The sequence below is a fragment of the Phascolarctos cinereus genome, unplaced genomic scaffold (assembly GCF_003287225.1).
Source record: "Phascolarctos cinereus isolate Bilbo 61053 unplaced genomic scaffold, phaCin_HiC Scaffold_1;HRSCAF=81, whole genome shotgun sequence".
NCBI classification, from domain to species: Eukaryota; Metazoa; Chordata; class Mammalia; order Diprotodontia; family Phascolarctidae; genus Phascolarctos; species Phascolarctos cinereus.
The window spans coordinates 285,838,731-285,866,720 of NW_027555514.1; the positions used below are offsets into that span (position 1 = coordinate 285,838,731).

At 49.7% G+C, this 27,990-nt stretch overlaps 2 protein-coding genes and 1 long non-coding RNA gene across 5 annotated transcripts in view; 1 reads left to right on the forward strand and 2 right to left on the reverse strand.

The window, feature by feature from the left end:
• The window catches only part of CYB5R3 (cytochrome b5 reductase 3), a 37,988-nt gene extending 37,184 nt beyond the window's left edge, over positions 1-804 (reverse strand). The window contains exon 1 of the mRNA XM_020982789.2: positions 713-804. Within this exon, the coding sequence (XP_020838448.1) occupies positions 713-733 (21 nt within the window). The 5' untranslated portion in view covers positions 734-804. The remainder of the gene's footprint in view (positions 1-712) is intronic.
• LOC110205873 (poly(U)-specific endoribonuclease-like) lies at positions 732-27,717 on the forward strand. 3 transcript variants are annotated; one of them, XM_020982786.2, is made up of 7 exons: positions 732-1,048; positions 18,498-18,597; positions 20,745-20,856; positions 21,534-21,655; positions 22,594-22,706; positions 23,881-24,034; positions 26,613-27,717. In XM_020982786.2, exons 1-7 carry the CDS (start codon positions 732-734, stop codon positions 26,874-26,876), a joined length of 1,182 nt encoding a protein of 393 aa, XP_020838445.1. In that variant the 3' UTR covers positions 26,877-27,717. The 3 variants fall into 3 exon arrangements, with proteins under 3 accessions (XP_020838445.1, XP_020838446.1, XP_078003875.1); XM_020982787.2 differs by lacking the exon at positions 732-1,048 and adding an exon at positions 14,468-14,596; XM_078147749.1 differs by lacking the exons at positions 732-1,048; positions 18,498-18,597 and adding an exon at positions 19,030-20,598.
• On the reverse strand, positions 18,046-26,613 carry LOC144454162 (uncharacterized). The gene is made up of 3 exons (XR_013483533.1): positions 25,180-26,613; positions 23,859-23,971; positions 18,046-19,031 (listed from the first exon to the last, which is right to left on the reverse strand). It is a non-coding gene; the product is annotated as an uncharacterized LOC144454162 (long non-coding RNA).
• Positions 27,718-27,990: the final 273 nt, after the last annotated feature.

Genomic DNA, 27,990 nt, shown 5'->3' on the forward strand with positions numbered 1-27,990 from the left:
TGGGAGGCCAAGCAGGGGCAACGCACGACGGAGGCCCCGGGCGTGGGTAACACGCCCGAGCTTGGGGGCTTCTCAGCACCCCGGGGGGGGGGTTCTTGGACAAGTCCCTTCCCCATCTCCAGATCTCAGTTTCTCCTTTCGGAGCAAGACCCGGAGGGCCAGGCCACGGACCTTCCGAGACAGCTCTGGCAGCTTCGGGGAGCAGGCTAGGTTAAGGGGGAGAGAGAAGGAGGCCCTCCACTGGTGCACGACAGCCACCCCTCGCCCATCCCCCACCTCTGGCAAGCAGGCAGAGGGGGGGGAATGACAGAGCCTGCGCGGATCTGGCACAGACAACAGCACCCGCTTTCCTTCCCCCAGGGATACAGTCCCGGGGCCAGGGACCACAAAGATGCGGCCCGCAGCAGGGAACGGGGAGGGGGGAAAGATGAGTCACCGAGCAGGACCGGGGCCCCGGGAGGGGCAGGGCGCGGTCGAAGGGGCCCTCCCCAGCTGCCAGGCCCAGCTTCCCAAGGCGGGGCCCAGGGACCCCTTAGAAGGCGCCCGCCTCCTCCTCCCGCTGCGTCTCCCCAGCCCCAGCCCTAGCCCCTGGCAGGGCCTGGAGGAGGTCTAGCCCGTAACCAGGCCCCCAGCCCCAAGACCCTAGCCCCTAACCTTCAAGGCCACAGCAGGCCCCCAGGCCTGATTCCCCCCTCCCTCCCGGTTCCCTTACCGTGCTCAGCTGGCTCCCCATGGCGCCGCGCAGAACGAGTTGCCCACCACTCTACTCGGCTCTGTTCAGATCGCTGGACCCCCTCCTGCCTGCCCGAGCTGCCAGCACAGCCTGGGAAGCCGCACCCCTTCCCGCCTCTGGCTCCGCCTTCGAGGAGGGCGGGGCCGAGACCGCTCTGAAGGATGGCCAGGGGTTCGGGCGTGTCACACCTAGGGGCGAGGGGAGCAGGCGGCTGCGAGGCCCCGGACAGACCGGCAGACGAGTCCCGCTTCTCGGGCTACCACATCCCAGCCTCAGTTTCCCCACCTGCCGAATGGGAGAGGCTTCCCAACAAAGGTGGGTACCTTTGATGTCTGTTAGCTAGGCAGGCGGCCGAGTCAAGACAAGCAGCACTTATTAAGCGCCTACTGTGTGGCGGCCACTGGAGATACAGAGAAGGGCAAAACCCCAGTTCCCGCGCAGTCTAATTAGAGGGGAGGGGAGAGACAGCATGTATTCCTGACCGGGGGCGGAGTATCCCCGAGTCCACAGATGTGTAGGTACCAAACGAGCAATTCAAGGTGTAAACAATGGGAGTGGGCAGAGGCACGAGGGCCTGAAGGGGTGAGGAAAGGCCCCAGGAGGGCGGCCGAGCTTGCCCTGGGCCTGGAAGGAAGTCAGGCAGTCCAAAGGCAGGGACTCTAAAAAGCCGAGCTTAGGAGGCGCAGCCTTCTGGTTTGAGATGAAGTGTGCGGGAAAGGGAGAAAAAATGGGCGGGAGCCCTGCCCAGTAGGGCCCAAGGCATTGTCTTGGTATTTGACCCTAAAAGCCACAGGGAGCCCCTGGAGCAGCTTGAGCTGGGGAGCGAAGGAGACGCCTGCTTTACCAACCTCACTTTGACAGTATTAGGAGGGACCAGAGACAGGAGACAGACCCTGGATGCAGGGGGACCAATAAGAAGCCAGCTGCAGTAGTCCAGACCAGAGCTGATGGGCCCATCGAGACTGCTGGCAGAGACACGGGAGAGATCCTGGGGAAGCAGGATTGGCATGTGCCTGGATGAGGATGTTGTGAAGGAGGGGGCAGAGTTGAACCCCCTGGAGTCCAGGGTCTGAACTTGGGTGACTAGAAGGAAGGTGGTTCCTTAGAGAGAAAGAAGGCAATAAAGAACAGGGAGAAAAAAGGGAGATCTCCGAGTCAGAGCTGGGAAGGACCTCAGGGATCATCTCACCCAAACCCTTCCTTTACAGAGGAGAGAACAGAAACTCTGCTATCTTTGCTCTAGGACTGTTCTTGGGAAATGTAATGATAACTTTTTCTTTCTTTCCTTCTTTCTTTCCTTCTTTCTTTCTTTCTTTCTTTCAATCAGGGTTAAGTGACTTGTCCAGGGTCACACAGCTAGTGAGTGTCTGAGGCCAAATTTGAACTCATGTCCTTCTAACTCCAGGGCCAGTGCTCTGTCCAATGGCCCATGTTTCTAAAGCACTTTTAGGGTGATGGGCTACAGTGGTGAGAGTTCTGGCTTGGGAGTGGAGGATATGGGTTTGAATCCTGCCTCCAACTTGCTAGCTGCCTGGCTTTAGGTAAATCCCCTTACACTCTTTGAGCCTCAGTTTCCTAAAAAGAAGGTTATACTAAATCAGGTCTACAGGGCCACAGGCTGTACAGGCCTGGACTAGATGTTTTCCTGGCACCTACCAGCTCTATATCCTCTGATCCCTCAGTGCCACGAGTACTGTTATGCCCATTTCACAGCTGAGGAAGCTGAGCTTCAGAGATGTAGTTTCCTGTGCATCTGATTGAATGCATTATGCACTCCTTTGCCCTGACTGTGTCAGCGGGAGATGTTACCTCCCTCCAGGCTCAATATCTGCAGTGCCTAGGAGTATGCTGGTAAATATTGAACAACTGGCTCACTGGATTAAGTTTAGTCAGCTTTGTTAGCACTTTCTCCATCACTTTCTTAAGTCTAGATAATCTAGGTAATAAACAATAAACCAAGCTCTGATCTGTAGCATTTGTGCATTTCTGAGGCACTCTTGCTCACACTGAACATTTAACAATCAGCCCTCCTGAGGCAGCCTGTGCATTCACCTCTTGGGGTGGTCTTTTTCAATCAGTCTCCAATCCTTTCACCAGGCTGCACAGCTTCCTCTGGACACTTTCCAGCTTTGCCCCCAGAATCAAACACAACGTTTCAGTGGTACTCTGACTGGGGCCAGAGAGCCATAGATTCAGAGCTAGAAGGAACCTTAGAGGTCATCTAGTTCAAGCCCCTCATGCTACAGATGAGGAAACTGAGGCCCAGGAGATCACACTGGTAGTAAGCATGCAAGGCAGGATTTGAACCTGCTTCTCTTATGCCAAGGTTCTCTCCATCATCCCACAATACCTCTATCCTCCTGTGCCCCAGTTCCGGATACCTATTTCTCTTAATGCAGCCTCAGTTTACATCTGCTTTCTTGCTTGTTTTCTAATCCTGCTGACTCATATTGAAACTCCCGAGATCTTCATATCAACGGCTTTCAAACCACACCTCCTACAAGCTGTCCCTAGGCATGCATAACTGATTTTTTAAAAATACTTTTTTTATTGATGCCCTCTATTTCTTACATCATCATAGTTATCCCCAGTATCCTTCCCCCTCCTCCTCTGAGAGCCATCCCATATGACAAATAGTTTTTTTTGGGGGGGCAATTGGGGTTTAGTGACTTGCCTAGGGTCACACAGCTAGTGTCAAGTGTCTGGTCTGAGGTCAAATTTGAACTCAGGTCCCCTTGACTCCAATACTGGTGAGCTATCCACTGCGCCACTTAGCTATCCCCCAAGTAGTATTTTTCAGAGAGGAAAAAAATCCACACACCTGATGGATACATTGTAAAAGTTGCCACATGCGAGGGTAGCACTTGTGGACCTGCCGCGCCCGCCAAGGCGCAGGCTGGGGCTGTCGCCTCAGCTCTCTTCGTTCCTGGCCCTCTTGGACTTTATGATTTTGTTACACTTACTTTTGATTTTCGTGTGTCATTTTTTGTTGCATTCACATGGTTGTCATTATTGTATAGAGTGTTTCCTTGGCTCTGCTGACGTTACTCTGTATCAGTTCAGATGGATCTTCCCATGCTTCTCTGTATTTATCACACACGATTCTCACATGGGAATATTTCATTCCATTCACGAAAGGTAACTTGTTTAGCCATTCTCCATTGACGGGCATCTATCTAGCCATCACAAAAAGTGCTGATACAAATATTTGGGAGTATATAGGGTCTTCGTTTGCTGTGGAGTATGTGGCTTCCTTGGGGGAAAAGGCACTAATGGAGTCTCTAGTTCGAAGTGTGTGGATGGCTTAGTCATTTTATGTTCATGGTTCTGAATTACTTTCTGGGGCAGCTAGGTGGCACAGCGGATAGAGCACCGGCCTGGGAGTCAGGAGCACCTGAGTTCAAATCCAGCCTTAGACACTTGACACTTACTAGCTGTGTGACCTTGGGCAAGTCACTTAACCCTGATTGCCTCATCAAAACAAACAAACAAAACCAAATTGCTTTCTAAAATAGTTGTAGTATTTCACAGCTCCACCAGCAATGCACCAGTGTACTTCTCTTTCCACAACCCCTCTAACATGGATTGTTGTCGTTTTTGAGTCATTTTCGCCAATTTGCAGGGTGTGAGGTGAGACCTCAAGGTTGTTTGGATATACGTTTCTCTTATTATTAGTGATTTACAGCATTTTTTTTACGTGGTTGTGAATACTTTGCATTTCTTCTTTTGAGAACTGCTTGTTTGTGTCCTTTGACCATTTATCAATTGGGGAAGAACAGCTGCTTTTTTGAAGTCCCAGGAGAGGCTTTCACACAAGTCATCTCTTTGGATTTCTATTTACCCCCTAGCAAGCTGGATCTCAGTCATCTTAGCCTCCCTCCCTTTTTCAGATCACTTTGGAGCCTGTCATCTAGTGGGTGAGTTATCCCTCCCAGCCTTGTGTCCTTTGCGAATCTAAAACACATGCTATCTCTGCCTTCAGCCAAATTGATTTAAAAAAAGTCAGATCCCTTTGGCACTCCACTAGAGACCTCCCTCTTTATTAATATGCATGCTCTATGCACCTGGATGGTTCTGCTTAACCATAATCTATGACACAGTTCTAGTTTTAAGGTATGACAGGCCCAGTTGTTGGTAGGGGGAAGGGACAGTGAGTGGGTATGCTTAGAGAGCAAGGGCCCCAAGAGTGAGCCCAGGAGGCACCTGGGATCTGTTAAGTACCTTGGGAATCCCTCCAGATATGAGGGACCCAGAATGTCTCTGGGAATGTCTGTGGCCCAGGCAATGTGTGATTTGGGGGTAGGGGAGATGTGCCTCGATGATGGCAAGGAGGCCCTGAGGAATGTAAAAGGCCCAGAGCATTTCTAGGGGCATTTGTGACTCAGATGTCTCTCAGCATGAGGGGCCTAGGTTTTCCCCAGCATATGAGGAGCCTTGAGGTATTTGAGGAGATGCACCATAAAGAACTTTGAACCCTGGCTAAGTGTCTGGACCTCATTTTTCTCTTCGGGGAAGTGAGAGGATTGGACTAAATGTGTGATGAGGAGCCCACACCCCAGGCTAGGGAGGTCCCCTGCCTCCCCCTTTTTCTCTGGGGGAGGCTGAAGCTCTCCCCTTGCTGTCAGTCAGGGTTCAAGTTAGGGTGAGGTAGCCCACAGCCTGCCCACCAGTCACCAGCCCTGTTTTCAGTTGGGGGTTTGGGTGACTGTCCTGTTCATTACTGCAAGGAAACAGAGACAGTCCCACTGAACACAGGCAGAGCCTCTAGGGCTTTTAACGCCAATCCAGGGGAGCTGGTGCTGTCCTCCTGCACAGAGCTCTCAGAGATCTCAGAGCTCCAAGGGGCTTCACAGGCTAGAGGCACCTGGGAGGACAACCCCTTATTTTACAGATGAGGAAACTGAGGCCCAGAAACGCGAAGTGACATTGTCCGTAGCACTTGGATCTAGAGCAAGCATTATTATTATTATTATTATCCATGAAGGTTTTCAAGAGTCTGCTTTGACAATTGTGATTCCATAGAATCAGCTTCCTTGGTAATCCTATGTATTTAAAACACGTTTCTGGGAAGAGTCTAGAGCCTAGATGGGGAATAGGTTCCTCACCCCTTAGGCCTGCACAAGTCACCAAAGGAACCCAAGACACACAGACACACTGATGTCCACAGAGAAGCCCTCTCCTTCTACAGGAAGGGGAAGTGACTACCTAAAAGCCACACAGGTAGGAAAGAGCAGAACCAAGATCTGAACTCAGGTCCTTGGACCTCAAATCCATTGCTCTTTCCTATGACCATGATGCTTTTGACTAAGAATCATTTCTACATATTTCCAAATGTAGACATCCAGCTTCCACTTAATGGGGAGCTCACTACCTTTCATGGCAGCCCAATGCACTTTGGGGCATCTCTTAATTATTTAGGAAATTTTCTCTTCTGGGGCCTGAAATCTGCCTCTGCCTTTACAAATCCCCTTCCTTTTCCTAGCTCACGTCTGCTCCCAATTCTGCCTTTTGGGGCCAAGCAGAACAAAGTGTTTACTGATTTCTAATCCTTTTCTTCTGTAGCCTCACCCTCTTCCCCATCTGGGGGGGAGGTTGGCACAGTCCCCAAGTTGGCCCCACTTTTCCTGGGTTTCTTCCAAGCTTTCTAGGATTGATGATGTCTTTTTTTTTTGAGGCAATCGGGTTAAAGTGACTTGCCCAGGGTCACAAAGCTAGTAATTGTCTGAGGCTGGATTTGAGCTTAGGTCCTCCTGACTCCAGGGCTGGTGCACTCTCCACCTAGCTGCATGGCCCAGCCCAGCTTCTCCAGAGGATGGTAGGAAACAGGAAGACCAGTGGGGAAAGCAAGGCAGCCCATCCCAGAGGAGGTGAGAGGGAGCCTCAGCGGGAGGACTCCGGTGGAAGGCGCAGAGGGGAACTGAGTCAGGCAGGAAAGAACAGCGACTTCCCATGGCTGAGCTATTGTGAAGGCATGCACCTGGTCCACAATGCAAGGTAACGGAAAACAGGTCCAGAGAGGCGGCAGCGGGCGCCATCTCCTGGAGAGAAAAAGATCTTCAGCCAAGCCTGCCAAACCTCGACTCCCCTGGACTTGCTCTTGGGAAGTTCAAAGCCTCCTCAGACTAGAGCTGGAGGGACCTTCCAGGCTGCCTGGCCCAACTGCCTGATTTTACAAAGGAGGAAACTGAGGCCCAAGGTCACCCAGGTGTTAGGTGACCGAAGCAAGATGACTGCAAAGCCGGGCCCCCTTCCCCAGCATCGTGCACTGCCTCTGATTTGCTGAGCCTGAGTATAAATAAGGCTTTTCATTTCTCTCTCATTGTGTGCCATCTAAGTCATCTCAGGCCAGTGTCCCAATGTGTGAAGATCTCTGGATCTTGACTCTGAGATGGGGTAGCTTTCCCTCCCAGTTTGGTACCATCTGCAGAGATGCTGAGCATGCTAGCTAAGTGATTGACAGCACAGAGCTAGGCACAGATCCCTGGGGCACCCCACTGGAGACCTCCCTCAAAGTTGACTTTGAACCATTTATAACATCTAGCCGGTTCCCAGACTCTAGCACAGAATTCTCAATCTTACCCCTACCCCCCAAGAATAGCACAGGTTAGAAAGTAAGCTCCTTGAGGTCAGGGACTGTTATGTTTTTGTCAGTATCCCCAGCACATAGCACAATGCCTTACACATAATAATACATGGTGAATTAATCTGAATTGGGAAATCCTCTGAAAAAATACAGCTAAGACCTTTCCATTGGAGAAGCAAGGGGACTACGTAGACACATACTCTGCTGTTGCATACTCTGTCAGACAGCCATTGTGTTGGATCAGTGCTGCCTGTTTTTCCTTTGGATTGGTGTGACTTTGGCTATCCCATTGAATGTAGGTGGGGAGAGGTCTGGGCTCCAGACATTTCTGCTGAGGGCAGTGGTATCAAGTATGTCCAGAAATGAGAGCAGTGTTTTTTTAAAAGGACATCAATACTTTTTTAAAAAAGAAGATGAAGGATACTTCAAAAAAGTACCTCCCCTCAAAAAAAAATCTAGGTAAAGTAAAAGAAAGCATAGGCAGAAAGGGAAAGATAGACATAAGAGCAAAAAAAAAGGCATAAAAGGCAAAATAAAAGAATGTAGTTGTCTTGTAAGTGAAGAAGATACATTCATGTGAAGAAATCCAGGAGCCACAATGGGGAAGCATGATGGGGAGTATCTGAGGAAGAGATCAACAGAGGCTGGAAAAGAATGACCGTTTCATCAGAGTAGTCTATAGATCACCTGGCCAGAAAGAGGAAATAGATGAGTAAAACATCCCAAGTCTGACACAGAAATGGAGAGACACTTCAATTATGCTGACATATTTGGGAGCTCACTTTTTCCTCTCTTCTCTTCTCTTCTCTTCTCTTCTCTTCTCTTCTCTTCTCTTCTCTTCTCTTCTCTTCTCTTCTCTTCTCTTCTCTTCTCTTCTCTTCTCTTCTCTTCTCTTCTCTCTCTCTCTCTCTCTCTCTCTCTCTCTCTCTCTCTCTCTCTCTCTCCCTTCCTCCTCTGTCTCCTCTCTCTCCCTCCCTCATTTCCTCCCTCTCAAAAGCAGAACAGGGGGCAGCTGGGCGTGCAGTGAATAAAGCTCCAGCCTTGGAGTGAGGAGGAACTGAGTTCAAATCCGGCCTCAGACACATAACACTTACTTAGCTGTCTGACCCCAGACAAGTCACTTAACCCCATTGCCTAACTAAAAAAGAAAGAAAAACCAAAGCAGAACAGCTAATATTTTCTTCACTTGCCTCAATAATTAGTTCACTGTTCATAAGGTAGAGGAACAAACAAGGGAAATTTTTTATTCTGTAGCTGATTCTCACTGATAAGGAAGAAGCAGGTGCTGGCTTGGAAATCATGAGCCCTTTGGGGTGGAGGGGGCCAGTGACCACTAAATCTTAGAATTTAAGGTAGAGGAGAGGAAAGTTGAGCATAGTCTGACATTCCTTTAGGTCTTAGAAGAGCTAATTTCAAAGGGTTCAGGGAAAATAACAGTAGTATCCCATGGACTAAAATTCTGCAGTGAAAGTCTATCCAAGAGAGAGGGGTAATTCTCAAGAATGAAATAGTGAAGATGCAAAGGAAAATAATTCTTATGAGGAGATAAAGGAGCCGTGGGTTAGGGTGATGGCTGTGTATGGAACTCACTAACCACTTAGATTTTTTTAAATATGTAGAGAAAAGTTGGAAGCAAGGACAAATAACCAAGGAAGAATAGAAAAGCATGGCACAGCCTAGTAAGAATAGTGCCCAAAGGGCTAATGCTGAGAATCAGCTGAGGTTAGAGAGAAAAGTTAAGGACAACCCCAAAGGGTGGCATTGTGGAAAAGAGGATTGTGTATAGACAGTGTAGATGGGATGATAGTAACTGAGGAAGCCTCAAATAACCATCACAATGTTTACATTATATTAAGTGTTTACTCTATCAGACTACCTTGGGGAGCTCTCTTGATTGGGGCTCCCTGCCCTGTGTTTGAGACAAGGATCTTAGTGCTGCTAATGGAGTGAGTGTGAAGCAGGGCTCTTGTTAGCACCTTAGGTCTAGGTCCCCACTCACCACATTCACCTGGGGACTGAAGGGTTTATTGTGGGCTAAGCCATCTTGCTGGAGCATTCAGACCTGGGTTCAAGCCCCAAACTTTCCAGTCTCTGCTATTCCCGGGGCAAGTCCTTATTAGAGCTTGCACCAGAGTTGGGGAACCTTTTCTGTTTTAGAGACCTAGATGTGAAACAAATTCTGTTATTTCCAGAGGAAATGCCAGGTCAGGCATCCACAGAGACGCTGCCAAAATCGAACCTGATCCACATAAGCTCAGAGAGTTGCTTTCTTGAGATTCTAGGCCATGGGGTTGTACTACACTTGGGGTGATGGGGAGGGAAAGTTCGCTCATGATTCCATTGGCTTAAACCTTGGCTTAGAAATAGTGTCTTCCTCTGGGGTACAAGTCACCCTGGTCCTGGCCAGAGGTCCCAAATGTGGATAAGTTCATAAAGTTGCATTTCAGGGCTTCATTTTGCCTGCCCCTCCCACTCACACACACACACACACACACACACACACACACACACGCACAGAGTTGAGACCCTGAGAAGAAAACCACACCTTGGCCTATACACAGTGGTTAATAAGGAAATGCTGAATGAAAAAATGAAGGAAGTGATTTGTCTGAGCTTGTATAATATAGCGATGAAAAAACTGGGACATAGGTTTTCCAGTTCTTGGCCCAATGCTTTTTTATTGCTATTCTTTTATTGCCAACCTTTTATTTTACAGATAGGGAAACTGAGGCCCATAGAGAGGACATTGTGGTTTTAGGGTCATAGATCTAGCGCTGTGTCCCAGTTAGTGGACTAGCACTTAGTAAGCATTTACTATGTGCCACGGCCTGGACCGCGGGTACAAAGAAAGACAAAAACTTGGTCTCTGCCCTCCAGAGAAACAGCACACCAGTAGCTAGATTTCTGTAGGATTTATGCCATGTGTGAAGGTAATCTCCAGAGCTAGGCACTAGCAGTGGAGGGCAGAAGGAATGGATGCCTGCAGAAGGTGGGGTCTGAGCTGAATCTTGAAGGAAGCCAGCGAAACCAGAGGCAGAGAGGAGGAGGGGAAGCATCCCAGGTATAGGAGACACAAGCCACTTTGCGAAGGAGATGGAGTACCGTGTTCAAGGAACATTACCAAGGCTCAGGTCACTGGATCAGAGTTGATGAAGGAAAGCACAATGTAAGAAGCCCAGAAAGTTGGGAAGGGCTTTCAATGCCAAATCCAGCAGATCAGAGGGTCTTTCCAAAGACTGGGACAACAAGGAATCAGTAAAAGGAAATTTTAATGGTAGCCTCTGATGCCCTTCTCCCTCTAAATCCTATGATCCTGCGTGGTTTGTTCAATCGCCAGGCACAGGTAGCTGACTAGTAGCTGATACTCAAACCTGGAGCTTGGGAGCTCTTCTGACTCCAGAGGTGGAGGGATGGGAGGGAGGTTTGAGTGGTTCTTGGAATGAGCTCTGGCTCCTCTTCTCTTTACCACCTTATTGACACTCATTTATCCTATTAATCCATCACTAAGCATTTATTAGTCTCCTACTGCATGCGAGGCACGATGTTAGACTCTGGACGTACACAGACAGAAGTGAAACATTCCTTGCCCTCAAGGATGGTACAATAGGGGAGTTGGGGGTGGGTTGAAGACAGCAAATTGGATGTAAAATAGTTCGAAAACGATTGGGGGCAGGGAGGGCACTAGCAGCTGGGGGAGGAGAGACTTCATGGAGAAGGTGACTTGAGCTGAGACTTGAGGGAAACCTAGGGATTCTAAGAGGCAGGAAAGGCATTCCTATGCAAAGGCGCCGAGGTGTTCTAATACACAATAGCAGTACCTCGCATTTCTAGTTTATGGTCACTAGGGGGCGCTGTGGACACAGCATTGGAGACGGAGTAGCGCTCCCGCTCAGGTGTGTGCTCTGCCTGCCCAGCACACGTGCCCTTTCGGTATTCATGTTCCCTGGCCCGGGTGTGCTTTTCCTCTTCTTACATCAGAGGCGCGATAACCTGGAGGAGGAAATGCCCCTTTGCCACTCCTTTTGCTTTGTTGTTTAATTAAATGCCTTTTGCTTTGAATAAATGTGTCTCCTGGTTGACATGTTAAGAGAAGGACATCAGTGGGGGCTCATGAGCAGCAGTGGGGTAGATGCTGACACCAAATGTGCCTTTCTGGGTCCTAGGGAAGCAAAGAGGGGAGGGGGACTCTCCAGTTCCACAGACCTTTCTGCCTTCCAGGTACATAGTAAGTTTTATTACCTAGAGAGAGCCCCGCACACTTGTTGACTAGAGGACAGGGAGGGGCAGAGGCTACCCAACTTCCTGGAGTATCACCTCCTACGTGGATGCCTCCACTGCGGCTCAGAGCAGGGCCCTGCACGAATTAGCCATGGAACCCCAGCCTAGACTCGGGATCCCCAGGGAGGGGCTGCACAAGATGCCCTGTATGATATTGTCTGGTTTTCAGCTGTGTCAGCCTGAAACCCAGGGAGGCAGATTGCGGCTCACTGTGAGGAATGTTTTCCTAACAATTAGACCTATCATCCACAGAGGGAACAGGCTGTTTTGGGAGGTATGGAGCTCCCCATCGCTCATGGTGTTCAAGCAGAGACTCCAGGCTCACTTGTCAGGAACGCTGCAGAGCAGATTACTGCAGATGCAGTTCCATCCAACCAGCATTTTGTAAGCGCCCACTCGGTGCCCTGCACTGTGCCAGACACCAGAATACAAAGTAATGGGAAAGGCAAAGCAGCCCCGATCTCAGAAGCCCACATTCTATTGGGAGTAATGGGGGGGCATGGGACCATCCCAGACAGTCTTCCAGATCCCTAGTCCTGACCTCCATTGGTCCCTTCTCGGCAGCTCCTTAGGTCCCGGTGGGGGCAGGAAGCAGTGGGACCCCCTCGGTTTGCTCTTGACCCTGAGCTGCCCAGACAGCCAGAGGCCTCATTGTATCCTATTTCTTTGTGTTGTTCAGTAGTTTTCAATTGTGTCTGACTCTTCGTGACCCCATTTGGGGTTTTCTTGGCAGAGACACAGGAGGGGTTTGCCATTTCCTTCTCCAGCTCATCTTACAGATGAGGAAACTGAGGCTGTTGTTCTTCCTTCATTTCTGAAGGCCAATGAAATCACAAGTGAGTGATGTCTAGACTTGCTGTGAATTGGATTTAAGTGAGACCAGTGGGGTTAAGTGACTTGCCTAGGGTCACACAGCTAGTAAGAGTGAGTGTCTTCGGCCCATTTTCTCTTAGGCTACTATTATAGTCACTATTAGGCTGTTAATTTAGGGCAAGGGTATGTAATTGTCTAACATCTAATTCAATCTTTATATTACCCCTACCACTGACCACAGAGCTTCCCACATAATAGACAGGTAATGTGAATACATCAGAAGATAATAAAGATCTTCGGCTCAGCCCTGGGGCTTAGAGATCATCTAGTCCAATGGTTACCAAAGGTGGTTGTTTGTGAACTCCTTTCAACAGAAAAATTATATATAGTGTGAAGCCCCAGGGCAGTAACATACCACTCGTGGTATTGGGACATTCATTAAGTGCTTACAGTAAGTACAGGGATCATTTTTGCCCCCCCAAAGTTCAATTAAAATTTATAGTATATAATTAAAATGATAGAATATAACATTTATTCTACCTATAAATATGAAAACTTTAAATACCAAATTATAAAACTACAATTATAAAATAATTGTGAACATTTTATATGGGTCATTTTATAAGAATTAAAAGAAGCATTCGAGCAAGACCTCATGCTTACTAACTACGACTTCATATTAAATTCATTTTTGCAAATTGTGTTGACGTGAACATTTTTGATGAAACAAGTTAGAACTTGGAGAATGTTTAGCTGATATAATCATCATATCTAAATTTTATTTTGATGTTGGGCTTTTTTATTGAGCAAAGGTTTGTAATATTTAGCTCAGCACTAGACAAACCGCCTTGAAAGCAGTTATGCTTTGCGTTTATTTCTGTATTTTGATTTAAAACAAGAATAATTGAAAACATTCCCTTGCACAATACAGGGTGGAGAATGGTGGGAGAATTTTACAAGCTCTTTTGCTGAGAGAGGGAAATTCATTTTTTTTTTATTTTTGGCCACCTTACCAATCAACAAAAAGGAACAGCAGCTACCATATAAAATATTTACTTTTCTACTGGCTAATGACAAGTGCTATATTAAGTGATAACTATATTTAAAGTTCAATGACGCATGGCTTTGGTTTTAAACAACGTTTCTGTAGAAACGAACCTTTATAAGGAACACTCTCCCCCCACGAGGCTTTCCGTTCTTCCACGCTGGTCGCTCTCAGACACTCTAGTGACCGACTGACCAGGGTAAGGGGGTGGGAGGTCGGGCCGATGGCTCTGCCTCAGTGGAGTTTCTTGTGCACCAAATGGGATAATGGGTGAAAAGGGCGATCGCTATAAATGCCAGCTCTAATGAAGATTCAGAGCACGGTGCCTCTGTTAGCAGTAGTGACTGACGATAGCAATGAATAGAGAGCGGGGATTAAGGCAGCCTAGCAGAGCAAGACAAGCGAAGAAAGGAAGACGGGGGCCGGAGGGGGAGGGGAAAGGCGTCCTTGAGTCTCCAGAGACTTTTTTCCCTTCAGCACCGTCTGGTGTCTATCCCTTCCTTCTCCTCGCCCCGCGGCCTGCCTCCTTAAGTCCCTGCCCAGCTAGTCCTTGCCACGGTGCGCTTCACCGCCCAGTCCCCAGGGTGGGAAAGTAGGCGAATTCCCTCTATGACTCTGTAGAGAGCACTGCCAGAACAGCGACCTGGTGCCCTTTCATCCCTCTTCATAGCGGCCCTGGGACCCGGGCTGCTCCCCAGCCTCGAGTGCTAGGGGAGCGGACCCGTGAAGGGCCCCCTGCCTCCAACCTCCCCCACCTTCCCACGTGCCCCACTGCGGGCCGGAGCGGGATCTCCACCAGACCAGGTGAAGGGCAGCCAAAGTCCTTCTCTTCTCTTTCTGGAGATTTCGTGACCGGGGGCGCCCAGCTGGGGAGCCCCGACGCTGCAGCCACAGCTGGCTGGGCGTTCCCCTCCCCTCCTTACCTGCTGAGGGGCGGGGGCAGCGGCCAGGCAGACGGGGCACAAAGGGATTGGTCTTTGTTCCCGTTCAGTTGCTTCTCATTGGACCTCCCGAGGGGGGGAGGGGGCGGGAGGCCCCGCTCCCCACTGTGCACCCCTATCCAAGAGGCCTCAGGTAGCCCGCTCCTCCCGTGAGGCTTATTGGGGTTCAACCCGGCTTCCCTTCCTGCCAGCATGGCGAGCGGGTAAGAGAGCCTGGGCCAGGGCCGGGGGCGAGGGCAAGGCCAGAGCCTCCCCGCCTTCTTGGGAAAGGGTCTGCTTGGATCGGAGTCCGCTAGGCTCTCCCAGGGCGCCCCCCAGCTCCACCGTCCAGCTCCCGCCCCTGCCCCAGTCTGGTCAGAGCTCCTTGCTAACATCCCCCCCCCCCCGCCCCAGCTCCCTGTCAACCCCTCCTAAAACCTTCTAACCAGCTTTCAGGCACCCCTTCCATCCCCCAGCTCTCTCCCTGGGCTCCCCTCCAGGTTCTCTATCCCTCCTTCACCCCTTCCAAAGCCCCTCCCTTCCCTCATCCCCATCTCCAGCCCCTCCCCCAGAGGAAAGAGGGGGGCCCCAGGGCCAGCTTTGGAAGGTAAGGCCATGTTTCATCTCTTAGTAGCTCCCAGATGTCTCTGTCCCCATCCCTCTCGCCTGCCCTTTTGTAAACACTCAATAACTGTTTGTTGACTGACTATTTGATCAATCCCCTCATGGGGGATCCAAAGATCCCCATAGTTCCTGGTCTCAGACCTCAGGCTTTGAATCAGCTGAGTTTGGTCAGGGTTCTACCACTTACCATGACCTTTGTGACCTTGAGCAAGTCATTTCTCCTCTCTGGATGTCAGTTTTGCCCTCTGTAAAATGGGCCCGACAGTTGTGAGGGCAGTACTTTTATACAAAGGTAAATCTGAAAATCCCAGAGACATGTAAGATAATAACAAGAACTAATACATAGGATGAGAGGCTTATGGCTGGAAGGGACCCCAGAAGCCATTCAGTCCAATGCTCTCATTCCACATGGAAGGCAGCCTCGGGCCTGAGATGGGAAGTCAGGATTCGATTCTAGGTCCTTTCCAAAAATCTGTTGCTTTTTCTACCACACCACGCCCTCTCCCTGTATGAAACAGGTGGGTTGGAAGGAGGAGAATGGGGGCACTGGGGAAACCAGGGAGGCCTCAGTGGAGGAGGTGGCATTGGCTGGGCCCTGAAGGGTGAGAAGGACGTTCTGTACTCCAGCCCATGGGGTGGAGGGCAGGTTTTGGGGATGGGGGTCCTGGGCAGGAGTGGACCTCAGGCAGATTGTCATTTAGCTTTCTCCATCTTGGGTAACCTTCCTGGGCCTCAGTTTCCTCATTTGTAAATGAGGATGTTGGATTAGATATCCTCTGAGTTCCCTTCCCTCTGAATGTAGGATTCTTGGGCCAGTCATTCACCTCCTGGAGCCTCAATTTCCCCTTTTGTCCAATGAGGGAGTTGGAGAGCCTCTGGGGCCCTGGGCTCTCCTGGTCAGTGCCTTCCTTCCTGGGGCTCTCTCAAAGATTGGAATGCCAGTGAGTAGTGATTTGGCTTAGCAGTATGTAGGCCCAGGGTTATGGAGCACCCCCCCCAGTGACCTGGGCCCTTTTTGGGGCTGGGACCCTGTTGGACTGGTTCTGGAGGTGGGAGGGGAGGTGATCCTCCCAAACACCAGGCTGCCGAATCTCAGAGAGCAGAAAGAAGGCAGGTTATTGGGGTCCAGGACTCCCACCCAGGGCCTTTCATGCCAGGACTCTGGCTCTGACTCACCAGGTGGTGGGGGAGAGCTTGGGCCCTTTTCTCATTGCCTTCAATATCAGGCATTGGGCATGAAGCCCAGCCAGCCTAGGCCTCTTAGAACCATCCCCCCAGGAGCCAGGCCTGCCTCTTTTCTGGGGGTTTATAAAAAGTTCCCTTTAATGTGATCTAACCATGACAAGGAGAACTCATCAAATGTACAAAAAGGGTAAGATTCCTCCAACTCTAAACCAGGTGTAACAGCTCTTATACAGCCTGAAACTAAATGCACTTAAAAAGCCTCTCCTGAGTCCAGGGGAAAGGGCAGCCAGCGTCCTCTTGCACCCTTGGACACCTTTAGCTGTTTTGAATGACCCCAGCCTCCCAGAGCAGCCGCTGTCTGGAAACTGAAGTCTCCCTTCCAATAGTTAACACAATCACACAACTAGGCAATGCACTGGCCGTGCCAGGCTGAGTATTCCTCATTCCTTACCAACAGCCCCCCACCCCTGCTAAACCATGGGAAGTCCCTTACCCTTTCTTGGATCTGTTTGCCTCAGCATCTGAGAACAGGGAATGTCAGGGCTGGGAGGGAGCTTAGAACAGGGGATGTCAGAGCTGGGAGGGATTTTGGAGAGTATGTATTTCAAGCCCCTCATTTTCCAGATGAGCAGGAAACAATCCCAGAGAAGTGACCTGTTCGTGGCTCCCTCGGTGTCCTTGGGGGACCCTAACCTTATACCGACTTTCCATGCCCCGCTGCCTCTCATCACACTGCGTCCCACAAGCTCAGGCTTCTCTCTCAGCCCTCCTTCCTTCCAGGCGTGGTAGGAAGTGGTATGGTCTGCATGGACCTCCCTGCTGTTCCCAAGGGCCTTGGGAAAAATAGGTTGCTATTGTGTAGGTCAGGTGACTTGACCAGAATCAGAGGATTTGGCCAAAGACGAGGGACCCGTTGCCTGGGTCTGAGCCTGCAGAGGACAGAAGCCCTGGTGTGCTGGGCTCTGTGGGGTCAGGAAGGGTCGGACACAAGAACAGCGCACTTGCATCTTATCTCCAGGTGAAGAGGCTGCCATTCCCTGACCCAAGGCCTCCTCTCACTTCTGACTGGTCTAAGGATCTCTGAGCTAGACTGGAGGAGGTCATTTAATTCAGTCTGTGCCCAAATCAGAATGCCCTCTGTTCTGTCCCTGACTCTGCTGGAAGGCCTGAGAGATGGAGAACTCACTACCCCCCCCATCTTTCAGACAGTTCAGTTTCTTTCCTCCTTTGTAAAAGTATGGGGGTTGGCCTCGAGGACCTCAAAGGTCTTCTTTAGTCTGTCCCTGGGCCTCAGTTTCCCCATCTGTAAAAGGAAGGGGCTGCGGTAGTTGAAGGCTAAGGTCCCTCCCAGCTCTGAGTCTCATGATCTGAAAGTTGCCAAGGCAGAGGGCTGGGGATCCTCTTGCTTTAACTGCCCCCCTTTTGTTTCCAAGCCCCATGTCCAGTCCTGGTTGTACTGTGTGACCCTGGTCAAGTTACCTGCCCTTTCTGTTCTGTATCTACTCTCAAGGAAACTGGGAAAGATCTTTGTGAACTCCCCCTCCCCCACCTCCTAGTGGAAAGACTGGAACATTTGTGAAGTCATTGGCCCCATTTAAACAGAGCAGAAGGGAAGGGAGTATGTATTTATAGAACACCTACTATGTGCCAGGCACAGATTATCCCATTTGATCCTCATAACAGCCTTGAGAGGCAGGTGCTATTGTTATCCCCATTTTACAGGGGAGGAAACTGAGGCAGACCAAGATTAAAGTGACTTGCCCAGGGTCACACAGTTAGTAAGTGTCTGAAGCTAGATTTGAACTCAGGCCTTCCTGACTCCAGGTCTAGCTCTCTATCCGCTGTGCTACTAGCACCCAAAACACAGGGAGATAGTATTAATTTATTATGAATAGATGTAAGAATTATTTGCTATAAAATAAAAATTCAGGCTTCAGGGACATCAGAAAGAAGCTAGTGTAAGTCTTATTTTAGCAAAGCAGAAGCAGAGGCCCCGAGATAGGAAGTGACTTGTCACTGCCTTCCTCGGGAGGACAGAGCTATGGAAGCCACAGGAATGGGCACTGAGATTCTGGCATTCGTTAGAGATGGACCTTCCCTGCCTCCGCAGCCGTCTGTCCAGCCTGACCTCTTCCTACAGATGGGTCCCAGAGAGGCTGCTCAGTGACTCCGCCTGGGTCATTGTAAGTGGCAGAGTCAGACTCAAGCTCAGCATCTCTGACTCCAATCCCACCCTTCCAAGCCAGTAGAGACACCCTCCCTACCCAGCGCCTCGAGTGCTTGATCTGAAAAGGCCTGCTTCTGTGTTTCCCGCAGACTGGTTTTAAATCACGAACTCTCCGAACTTTTTAACCAGCTGTGGGATGCTGATGTCAACCGCTTTGGTCCCAGCAGAGACTACGCCATCTCCCTGCAGGTGAGTGCTTCCAGTGGCTGGTGGCGGCCGGGCCAGAGGAGCCGATCGCAGCTGACGGATAATTGCTTGTCTGGGGACGCTGGTGCTTGGAAGGCGGTGTCCTCCTAACGGACAGGAGGGAGAACAGTGGAAAACGCCCAGTTCACCTTTGGCCTGGCCACCCTTCCCTTAAGGCCGTGTTTTGCCACCTTGGCAGGAAGTGTGGGACTAGGTGACTGCTGGCCTGGCCTGGCTCAGCTGTGAATACCAAATCCAGGGGGACTGGAGGCCCCGAGGAGGGCAGAGAATGGGTTTCACTGGAGCCAGGGTGGGGGTGAGTGAGGTGGAGGGGCTGCAAGGAATGCCAGCGGACAAGGTCACGGAGGTGGCCCAGCTCCTAGTACACTGAGGCAGAGGGGCCTGTTCCCTCGGCGTGAACGTGGAGGTCTTGAGGGCTGAGGACAAAGAGCAGACAGAGGGAAAGGCTGTAAATCCCATTTCACAAAGATGGGAAGAGACCTTGAGACTGTCGACACCAGCTCTTACCTTGTATCTCATTGACCTATGTACACTGCGTATTATCGATCACCTCTTAAGACAGGAACCCTCTCCTTTTTTATCTCCCTGGCACAGTGGTTACAGTACTGGATCTGGAGTTAGGAAGACCTGAGTTCAAATCCTGCCTCAGACACTATTAGCTGTGGGACCCTTAGCTCTACTTCACCTCTCTCTGCCTCAGTTTCCTCAACTGCAAAATAGGAAAATAAGAGCACCCACTTTGCAGGGTTGTCACAAGGCTCAAATGAGAGAACATTTGCAAAGCACTTAGCGTGGTGCCTGGCACATAGTAGGTGCTTCATAAATGCCTGTTAAATCGAGTCGTGCTTGGTTGTGGTAAAGCTTTAGTGAGAAATGATTTCCCAGGCGAACAGTGGCAGTGGGATGGGAGGAGAGGCTCATTTGGGGGTCCGGGGGAAGGAAGTGCGATTTGAGTTCCCTGGACTAAGGGAAAGAACTTGTGAGGGCTGGAGCTAGGCACTAGGAAGACCATGGCGGTAGATGAGGCCAGTTAGAGGGAGGAAGGAGGAAATGCACAGCTTGACCTGGACAGGGGAGTAAAGCCATGTGGGTGGATAAGGCCAAGCATCCCCTCTGGTATAACCCCGCCCCCCCAAAGGAACAACTAGTGCAGGTTCAGGGGGTTCTGTAGGTAAGAACACTTCAAACTAGAGACCGAGCCCCCACCTATTCATTCCCTTTCAATAGTCAGCCAACTGATACAATTCACTCAAAGCAAAGGCATTTACTGAAGTGAACAAAGTAGCACATCGTTCCTTTCATAAACTAGCACACATCCTCCCACAAATACCCACAGTGTAATTGGAAAGAATGGGTGGAGGAACTGCCTCTGGAAGGTGCCGTCAGTGTCCTCTAAACTACCTGCCCAAGGGCAAAGTTTTAGCTGCCCCACACTGGTGTAGGCTCTGTGCCTGCAGTCAGCAGGGAGATCAAGCTTCTGCCCAGAGCTCCATGCCCATAATTATTATTCTCTTGAAGAAGACAGGTCTCTCCAACCTTCAGGTCATAGGATCAGAGACTACTTAGAAATGGAAAGGACATCCAAGGAAATCTCTTCTTACCCCCTCGTGTTTGCAGGGAAGAAAACTGCCTGTTGAAGAAGGTAGGAAGGTGTGTAGGAGTACAGTAGACCAGGACAGGGAGAGGGCAATGTAATCAGATGGCCTGAACTTCAAAGGAGGAGAGAAGATGGATGAAGAGGAAGAGCCTGGAAGTCCCCACCAGCTCCTGCCCCTGGCTCTGTGCATCTGGGCAAGGGTAAAAAGGAGCTCCAGCTTTGGAGGGGAAAACGGAACTCTAGTTTGGCCAGGAGTTCAAAGGAAAGAAGATGAGATGGAGAATGAAAATGACCCCGTTGACACCCAGAATGTTCCCAAAGAAAGGGGAACAGGAAGGTGGATGGGGGAAGTAATGGTGGTGTATTCAGGCAAAGGGATCCTGCAGGTACAGCATCTCCCCCGCCCCTCTGCGAAACCATCCAGTGCTTTCTGTTATAGAGAGGGTCCTGGGGCTGGGCCAACTCCCGAAGTTCCTAGACTTACCCAGGGATCACTTGTTGTCCCTTCTCTGTTTCCCTCCTCCCCTTCTAGGGGAAGGCAGACTTTGTCCCCCAAGGCGTCCACAGAACTGTTGACCATGCTTCTCAGGCTCTCTTCCTCTGGGTGAATGAGAGCCGGTTACAGAGCACCAAGACCTTTGCAGGTAAGAGTCACCTCCCCACCTGGTGGGCTGCACTTCCGGCTTGGCTAGTCTGGTCCTCGGACACTGGACACATCATCAGGCCTATGCCTGCAGTCTCCATCCTTGGCAGGCCCTGTCAGGGCATGCACTTCACTGACAGGGTGTGCAAGAGCCCCCATCGGAGTATTCTCATAGTATATGTATTCTATATCTATCTGCTACCTCCGATGCTGCTTAACCTATCTAACCTTGGCCAACTGGCTTTTCCTAAATTATGACCTGACTTGAGGAAGATTCCCACACACCAGCTTGCTGGCCCACAGCACGTAGAAGCTTAACATTTTCGAAATGCTTTCCATCTGCTATCTCATTTAGCCCCATGACTAAAGGGATCATGGTTCTCCTTTTCTAGCTGGGAAAATGGAGCCTTGGCTCAAGCTTAAGTAACTGGTCAGATGCTTTTAGTTTTTCTTTCAAATGTCCTTTCATTTTCTCCTCACAATACTCTTGGGAGGCATTTTTGTCCTCAGTTCACAGACGAGGAATCTAAGGGTCAGATAGGGAGATATGTCCAAGGTCACACGGCAGCTTAGCTTGGGGCCAAGACTAGATCCTGGGATTTTTTCCCATTGCTCATGGAGGGGCTCCTGCCTTGCCCTCTTTCCCCAGTAAGGTGGTCTCTGGGTTTCTTTTGGCAGCTTTTATCTCCCTTTTGGATAACTACGAGACATCAACGGGAATAGCAGAAGTCGTGACCCCGGAGGAGGAAGCAGAAAACAACCGATTCTTGGATGCAGTCTTAGAGACAGAGGTGATGAAGGTGAGGCCAGGGCCTGGCCTGGGCAGTGGAGGCCTATCCCTACCCCTTCCCACCCCCACTTCCACCCCGTTCTTCCCTTTGATTTAACAAAATTCATTTGTTCAAATATTCAGTAAACTTGTATAAGCACCTACTGTTTGCAGAGCTCAGAGTTGAGGCATCCAGGTTGTACAGAAGATCAAATACTGGACTCGAATCAAGGAGACACTAATTCAAATCCTGCCTTAGATATTTCCTAGCTGTGTGATCCCTGGGCATGTCTCCTAACCCCCCTCGGCCTCAATGTCTTTGTCTGTAAAATGGGCCTAACAATGACTGGCACTCCTTATCAAGTTATTATAATTTGTTACGTAAGAATTTATTATTAAAGTATTTAAATGGGGATAATAGCTAGCACTTATCAAATGACCGTTTGTTACTTTATAATTTGTAATTAAATAATTTAAATGGGGATAATAGCCAGCATTTACCAAATTATTATAATTGGTTGTTATAATTTAGAAATTATTTAAATGGAGATGATAATAACAAACATTTATTAAATTATAATTGTTTACAACACAATTTATAATTAAATTATTTAAATGGGGATAATCAGCCCTTATTGTTTAATTATTATAATTAGTTGTGTTATAATTTATAAATTATTTAAATTGGGATGATAACTAGCATTTATAATTCAATTATTATAATTCAAAATTAAATTATTTAAAAATTATTTAAATAGTATTGTTCCCATTTTACGGATGAGGAAACTGAGGCTCAGAGCACCTGGTTGGAAGTCACAGGTGCTAAGTGTCAGAGCCGAGATCCACAGTGAGGTCCTCTGTTCTCTCTCTGCTTTGCCAAGCTGCCTCAAAGGGGCTTCCATGCCTGGTCCTTAGTGTCTGTGGAATGAGTAATGCACCCCCCACTGCTACTTCTGTCCTCTCTTCCAGCTCGCCCATCAGTATCTGGTGGGAAAAAATTGGTCCAAGCCCAGCCTGGTGGATTTCAGGGCTCAGCTCTACGGAATCTGGTTCCAGCTGTACACTCGGGAGGGCCGCCAAGGGTATGTAGCCCAATCTGAAGGCAGGGGATCGGAGCAAGGACCCCAGCATCTGGAACTGGGTGACTCCAAAGGGGTCGGGAGAGATCTGGAGTCCTAACTCTGCTGCTCCTTCGGGAAGGCTGCCCCTTCTCTTCTCTCTGCCTTAGTTTCCTTCTCTGTCAAGTGAGGGGGTTTGCCAAGATAGCCACTGAAGTCCATTCCAACCAGGATCCTCTGACTTCTGATTAGCTCACTGCCAAGTAGTGAATAGAGCACCAGACATGGAGTCAGGAAGAGCTGAGTTCAAATCCTGCCACAGACACTAGCTGTGTGACTCTGGGCAAGGCACTTAACCTCTGCCTGCCTCAGTTTCCCCGCCTGTAAAATGAAGGGAGCTGGACTAGCTGCCTTCTGAAGTCCATTCCAGCTCTACTATTCTATGATCTAGGTAGAGAAATAGGAGCAGGCATGATGGCAGGAGAATAGGGGGTCACCTTTCCAGCCAAGGGCTCTGGGCTGAGACCCTGCATCCTGACAAGGCCAGCCCCGAAAGTGACTCCCTCCCTGATCAAAGGTCATCAAAGCGATGGGGATAATAAAAATACCCACAACAAACATTTCCATGGTGCTTGAACCTTACCTACTGCTTTTCTCAGAATCACCCTGTGAAGTGGGTAACTGCATGGATTTTACAAATGGGGAAACAGGGTCCACCCTGGGACATGCAGCTAATAAGTACTGGGGGTGGGGTTTGGGCCCCAGTCCCTTCTCACTCCAAGTCAGCACACCTTAGGTGCTGCCCCCAACACAATGGGGATGGAGAAGGGGTGGGGGAGATTGGTGCCACCCATGTGTGATTGGAGTCCCACCAGGGAGGAAGGAAGTACACAAGCATTTATGAAGCACCTGCTATGTGCCAGGCACTGTGCTAAGCACTTTACAAGCATTGTCTCATTTGATCCCCACAACAACCCTGCAAAATAGGTGCTATTATTATCCCCATTTTACAAATGAAGAAACTGAGGCAGGGACCAGTTCAGTGACTTACCAGCTCGTAAGTGTCTGAGGTCAGACACTTCCCGATTCCACTATCCGCTGCACCACCTAGCTCTTCCAAGTCACAGGGTACAGGCTGGGGAGCCCTCTCTTCTGGCTGACACCTGGGAGCCTTACCTGTTGTCTGTTGATTCTATAGGCCTGATTCTTGTGGTTTTGAGCACGTGTTTGTGGGTGAAACCCGGCGAGGGCAGGACATCCTGGGTTTCCATAACTGGGTCCAGTTCTACCTTCAGGAGAAGCAGGGAAATATCGATTACAAAGGTTACGTGGCTAGACGGCACAAGAGCCGGGTGAGCGGGCTGTGGGGGGTCCTGGGGCTCCGGGGGAGCGGCCTCTTCCCTTTGCCTTCCCTCTTTCCTCCTTCCTCTCCCTTTCCTACTTTCTATTCTGTCCTCACTCTTCCCTCCTCCCCTCCCCTCCTCTCTTCCCTCCTCTCTTCTCCCCTTTCTATTCCCTCTTTTCTTTTCTTTCTTCCTCTCCTCTCTCTTCCATCCTCCCTCCTTCCTCTTCCTTCATCTTCCTCCTCTGTCTTCCTACATCTTTATTTCCTCCGTTCCCTGCTCCTTCTTTCTTCTTTCCTCATCTCTTCTCTCTCTTTTCCTCTTTCCTCTCTCTCATCCTCTCCCTCTCCCTTCTTTCTTCTTTCCTCATCTCTCTCTTTTCCTCTTCCCTCTCTCCCATCCTCTCCCTCCTCCTTTCTTCTTTCCTCATCTCTCCTCTTTTTCCTCTTCCCTCTCCCATCCTCTCCCTCCTCTTTTCTTCTTTCCTCATCTCTCCTCTTTTTCCTCTTCTCTCTCTCCCTTCCTCTTCCTCCTCCTTCTATCTTCTGTCCTTGTCTCTCCTCTTTTTCCTCTTCTCTCTCTCCCTTCCTCTTCTTCCTCTTCCCTCTCTCCCTTCCTCTCCCTCCTCCTTCTTTCCTCATCTCTCCTCTTTTTCCTCTTTCCTCTCTCCCATCCTCTCCCTCTCCCTTCTTTCTTCTTTCCTCATCTCTTCTCTCTCTTTTCCTCTTTTCTCTTTCATCCTCTCCTTCCTTCTTTCTTCTTTCCTCATCTCTCCTCTTTTTCCTCTTCCCTCTCTCCCTTCCTCTTCCTCCTCTTTCTTCTTTCCTTGTCTCTCCTCTTTTTCCTCTTCCCTCTCTCCCTTCCTCTTCCTCCTCCTTCTATCTTCTTTCCTTGTCTCTCCTCTTTTTCCTCTTCCCTCTCTCCCTTCCTCTTCCTCCTCTTTCCCTTCTTCATCAGTATTCTCTCTCCCTTGAAGGAACAGACCACTCCAAACTGACTTTTCCCAAAGCTCAGCCTCCCACCTGCTGTCCTTGAGCCTAGAATTCTTGCCTCCTTGCCATTTCCTTAGCTTCCCTCCAGATTTAGTTCAGGTGCCCCCCTCCCATAGGATTGTAGGGAAGATCCAGCAAGATACTGGCTGGAAAGCACTTTACCAGTGTTGGAGCCCTGATGGAAACATCAGCTGTCATCATTGTTGTTACTATGTTGTAATTTCCAATAGAAAGTAAGCTCCTTGAGGGCAATCCTGATGCCTGGCACACAGCAGGTGCTTAATAAATGCTGGTTGGATTGAAGTGAAGAAGGTGAAGGATCCAAACAGATGTTAAGCAGGACAGATATTGTGTACCCACACGGTTCAGCTGGTGTCTAGAAGCTTTGTTGTGAGGCGGCCTTTGGCCTCCAGGGGTCGCCTCTCACCCAGTTTTCTCCCAGCTCAGCTCTCCTATGCCCTGGACAGCTCCCAGCTCCCAGCTCCCAGCTCCCACTGGCCCCAGGAGAGGGGCTGAAATTGAGTTTTACCAGAGGATTGCAAAGGGTCCTCCCTCTCTCTGGTCACCATTCTGCCTTGCAAAGTACTTTCACGTGCATCGTAACATTCCTTGCCCACGGAACCCCTTTGAGGGAGCAGGTAGAGGCAATTGTCCCCATTTCTGAGATGAGGGTGACTGAGGCTTGGAGAAAGGGATTTGTCTCAAGTCACACTGCTAGAAAGTGGTGCAGCCCAGGCTCCCTGGGCTATGCTGCTGACTTACCTAACCCATGGTGGAAACCGAGATTTTAGCTGAATCCAATAACTCACTATTTGTTTGTAATGTTTTATCAATGCCTTTGTTTTTTACATTAGTATTTTCCCAACACCTTCCACACTGAATGCTCCTTTGTAACAAAGAAAACCCAACCAACCTAGTGACCATGTTGCGTGGCTGATGGCACATCCCACTCCTTTGGCATCCCACCTCTTTGCCAAGAGGATAGAAATATGTTTTTAAGCATGTATTCTCCAGGATGCACACTAGTCATTCCAAAACTGTGCAATGACCCATGTGCCAGTCCTGTGTTAGAGATTGTGGGGGTGCCCAGAGTCCAGCTATGAAGCAGAGAACATGATAAGAAGGTCTAGAATTGAGTATCTGAGGGTGTTCAATGAGCAGGAGAAAGTGGTGAAGCTGTCACTTGAAGGCATACTCACCCAGCATCTTGGCATTGGGGATTAAAACAAACAAACAAACAAAAAAACCCAAACATCTTTGTCCTCAAAGAACCTGCCTTCTACTGGGGAGGAGTGGGGGTAGAGAAGGACAATAGCAACAAAGCCAAAGCAGCTGACATTTATATGGTGCTGGACCTGGAGTTAGGAAGATCTGGGTTCAAATCCTCTCTCAGACCTTTGCCAGCTGCGTAAGTCACTAACTCCTCTGAGCCTCAGTTTCCCTGTCTGTAAATTGAGGTTGCAGGGATCTTAGAACACGGACTATCAGGGCTCAGAGGGCTCTTAGGACATAGACTAGCAGAATGGGGAGAGACTTCAGAACCTGGGACATCAGGGCAGGGAGGACCTTCTAACATTCTATCCTCTTGACTCCAGCCTGATGAAGATGACCAGGTGTTGAACCTTCAGTTTAGCTGGAAGGGTTTGGTGAAACCTGTGGGCAGCACCTTTCTGGGCGTGAGCCCCGAGTTTGAATTTGCCCTCTTCACCATTGTGTTCCTGCAGTCCCAGGAAAAGGTCACTCGGGTGCTCGTCTGCATTGAAGAGTATGAGCTGCAGCTTGTGGTCTACCGCCACGGCCGCCACATTGGCTCTGCCTACCCTATCCTGCTCAGCAGCGACAATGAGGACCTATACTGAGCCAGGGCTGGGCCGGGGGCCGGGCATCTCAAACTGCAGGGATTGGAAAGAAAACCTTCTTCACGGAAGTCTTTGGTCATTCATTAGGGTTAGAAAGCAAAGAGGGGCACAAGCTATTGTCTAGGGGAATGGACTCTAATGCTTGGGAGGACAGAAGTCCTCAGCTCGGGTGTCTACTTTGTACTTTGTGTCTCCGTGGACAAGTTCGGGCTAATCTCCACCTGTAAACATGGGACTATTCTCCTCAGATCTGAAAATTTCTGTTCTAAGGCCCCTCCGAGCTTTGGCATCCCCTGTTCTAAGGCCCCTCCAAGCTTTGGCATCCCCTGCTCCTTTTCCAAATGCTAGCTAGTATAACTGAGATTTCTCCTGCTTCATTCAGACTCGCTTTCTGAAGTCTGCTTGGAGCTAGTTCTTGCCAATTTTTCTGGGGAGAAAAACTCATCAAAGAACAGCGCTGAAAGGGCCCCAGGGGCCGCCTGCTTAACCCTTTCATTTTACAGTTAGAAGTGGGGCCCAGAGAGGGCAAGTGCCCGAGGTCATACAGCAAGGTAGAGGTAGAGCCTGGAGCCCCAGGTCCTGGTCCAACAGCCCTTCTCCAGCTTCGGCCACATTCGGTAAAGGTCGATGTCCTCTGACGACTAGCCTCAGGCAAAGCTTTCAAGATGCCGTCCAATGGGAGTTCAGGAGCCGGGTCTATTCTTTTAATGCTGAACTCAAGACAAGAGAGTGAGCCCTTTCCTTTGCAACTGAATAGAAAAGGATTGTCCATGAAACTCTCTTATGTACACTTCACCTCTTTAAAAAATGTCTACAGTAAATTCAGCGGGAGACTTTCAAAGCTGTCCTGATGGTACTTCCCTCTGGTTTATTCTGTATTTTAAAAAAAGTGACCCTCTTTGTCTCCTTTCTTTGGCATCTCTATTCCTTTTCCTCCTCCCCACCCCTTGCAACTGAAAAGAAAGGAAAAAATAAGCCGCCCCAAACCTTGTAACAAGTATGAATGACCAAACAAAACAGCTTTCTACATTGGCCCCGCCTGGAAATGCCCCCCTTGTTCTGCAGGTGGGTCTGCCCCATCCTGGTCTGCAGGTGGCAGCCTGCTTTATCCTTG

Bases quoted from the DNA above. Each gene is read 5' to 3' on its own strand.
- LOC110205873 (XM_020982786.2), top strand. From the start codon at position 732: ATGGCGCCGCGCAGAACGAGTTGCCCACCACTCTACTCGGCTCTGTTC. The intron at 21,656-22,593 runs GTGAGGCCAGGG...CCTCTCTTCCAG, and splicing joins TAGAGACAGAGGTGATGAAG to CTCGCCCATCAGTATCTGGT. The intron at 22,707-23,880 runs GTATGTAGCCCA...TTGATTCTATAG, and splicing joins ACTCGGGAGGGCCGCCAAGG to GCCTGATTCTTGTGGTTTTG.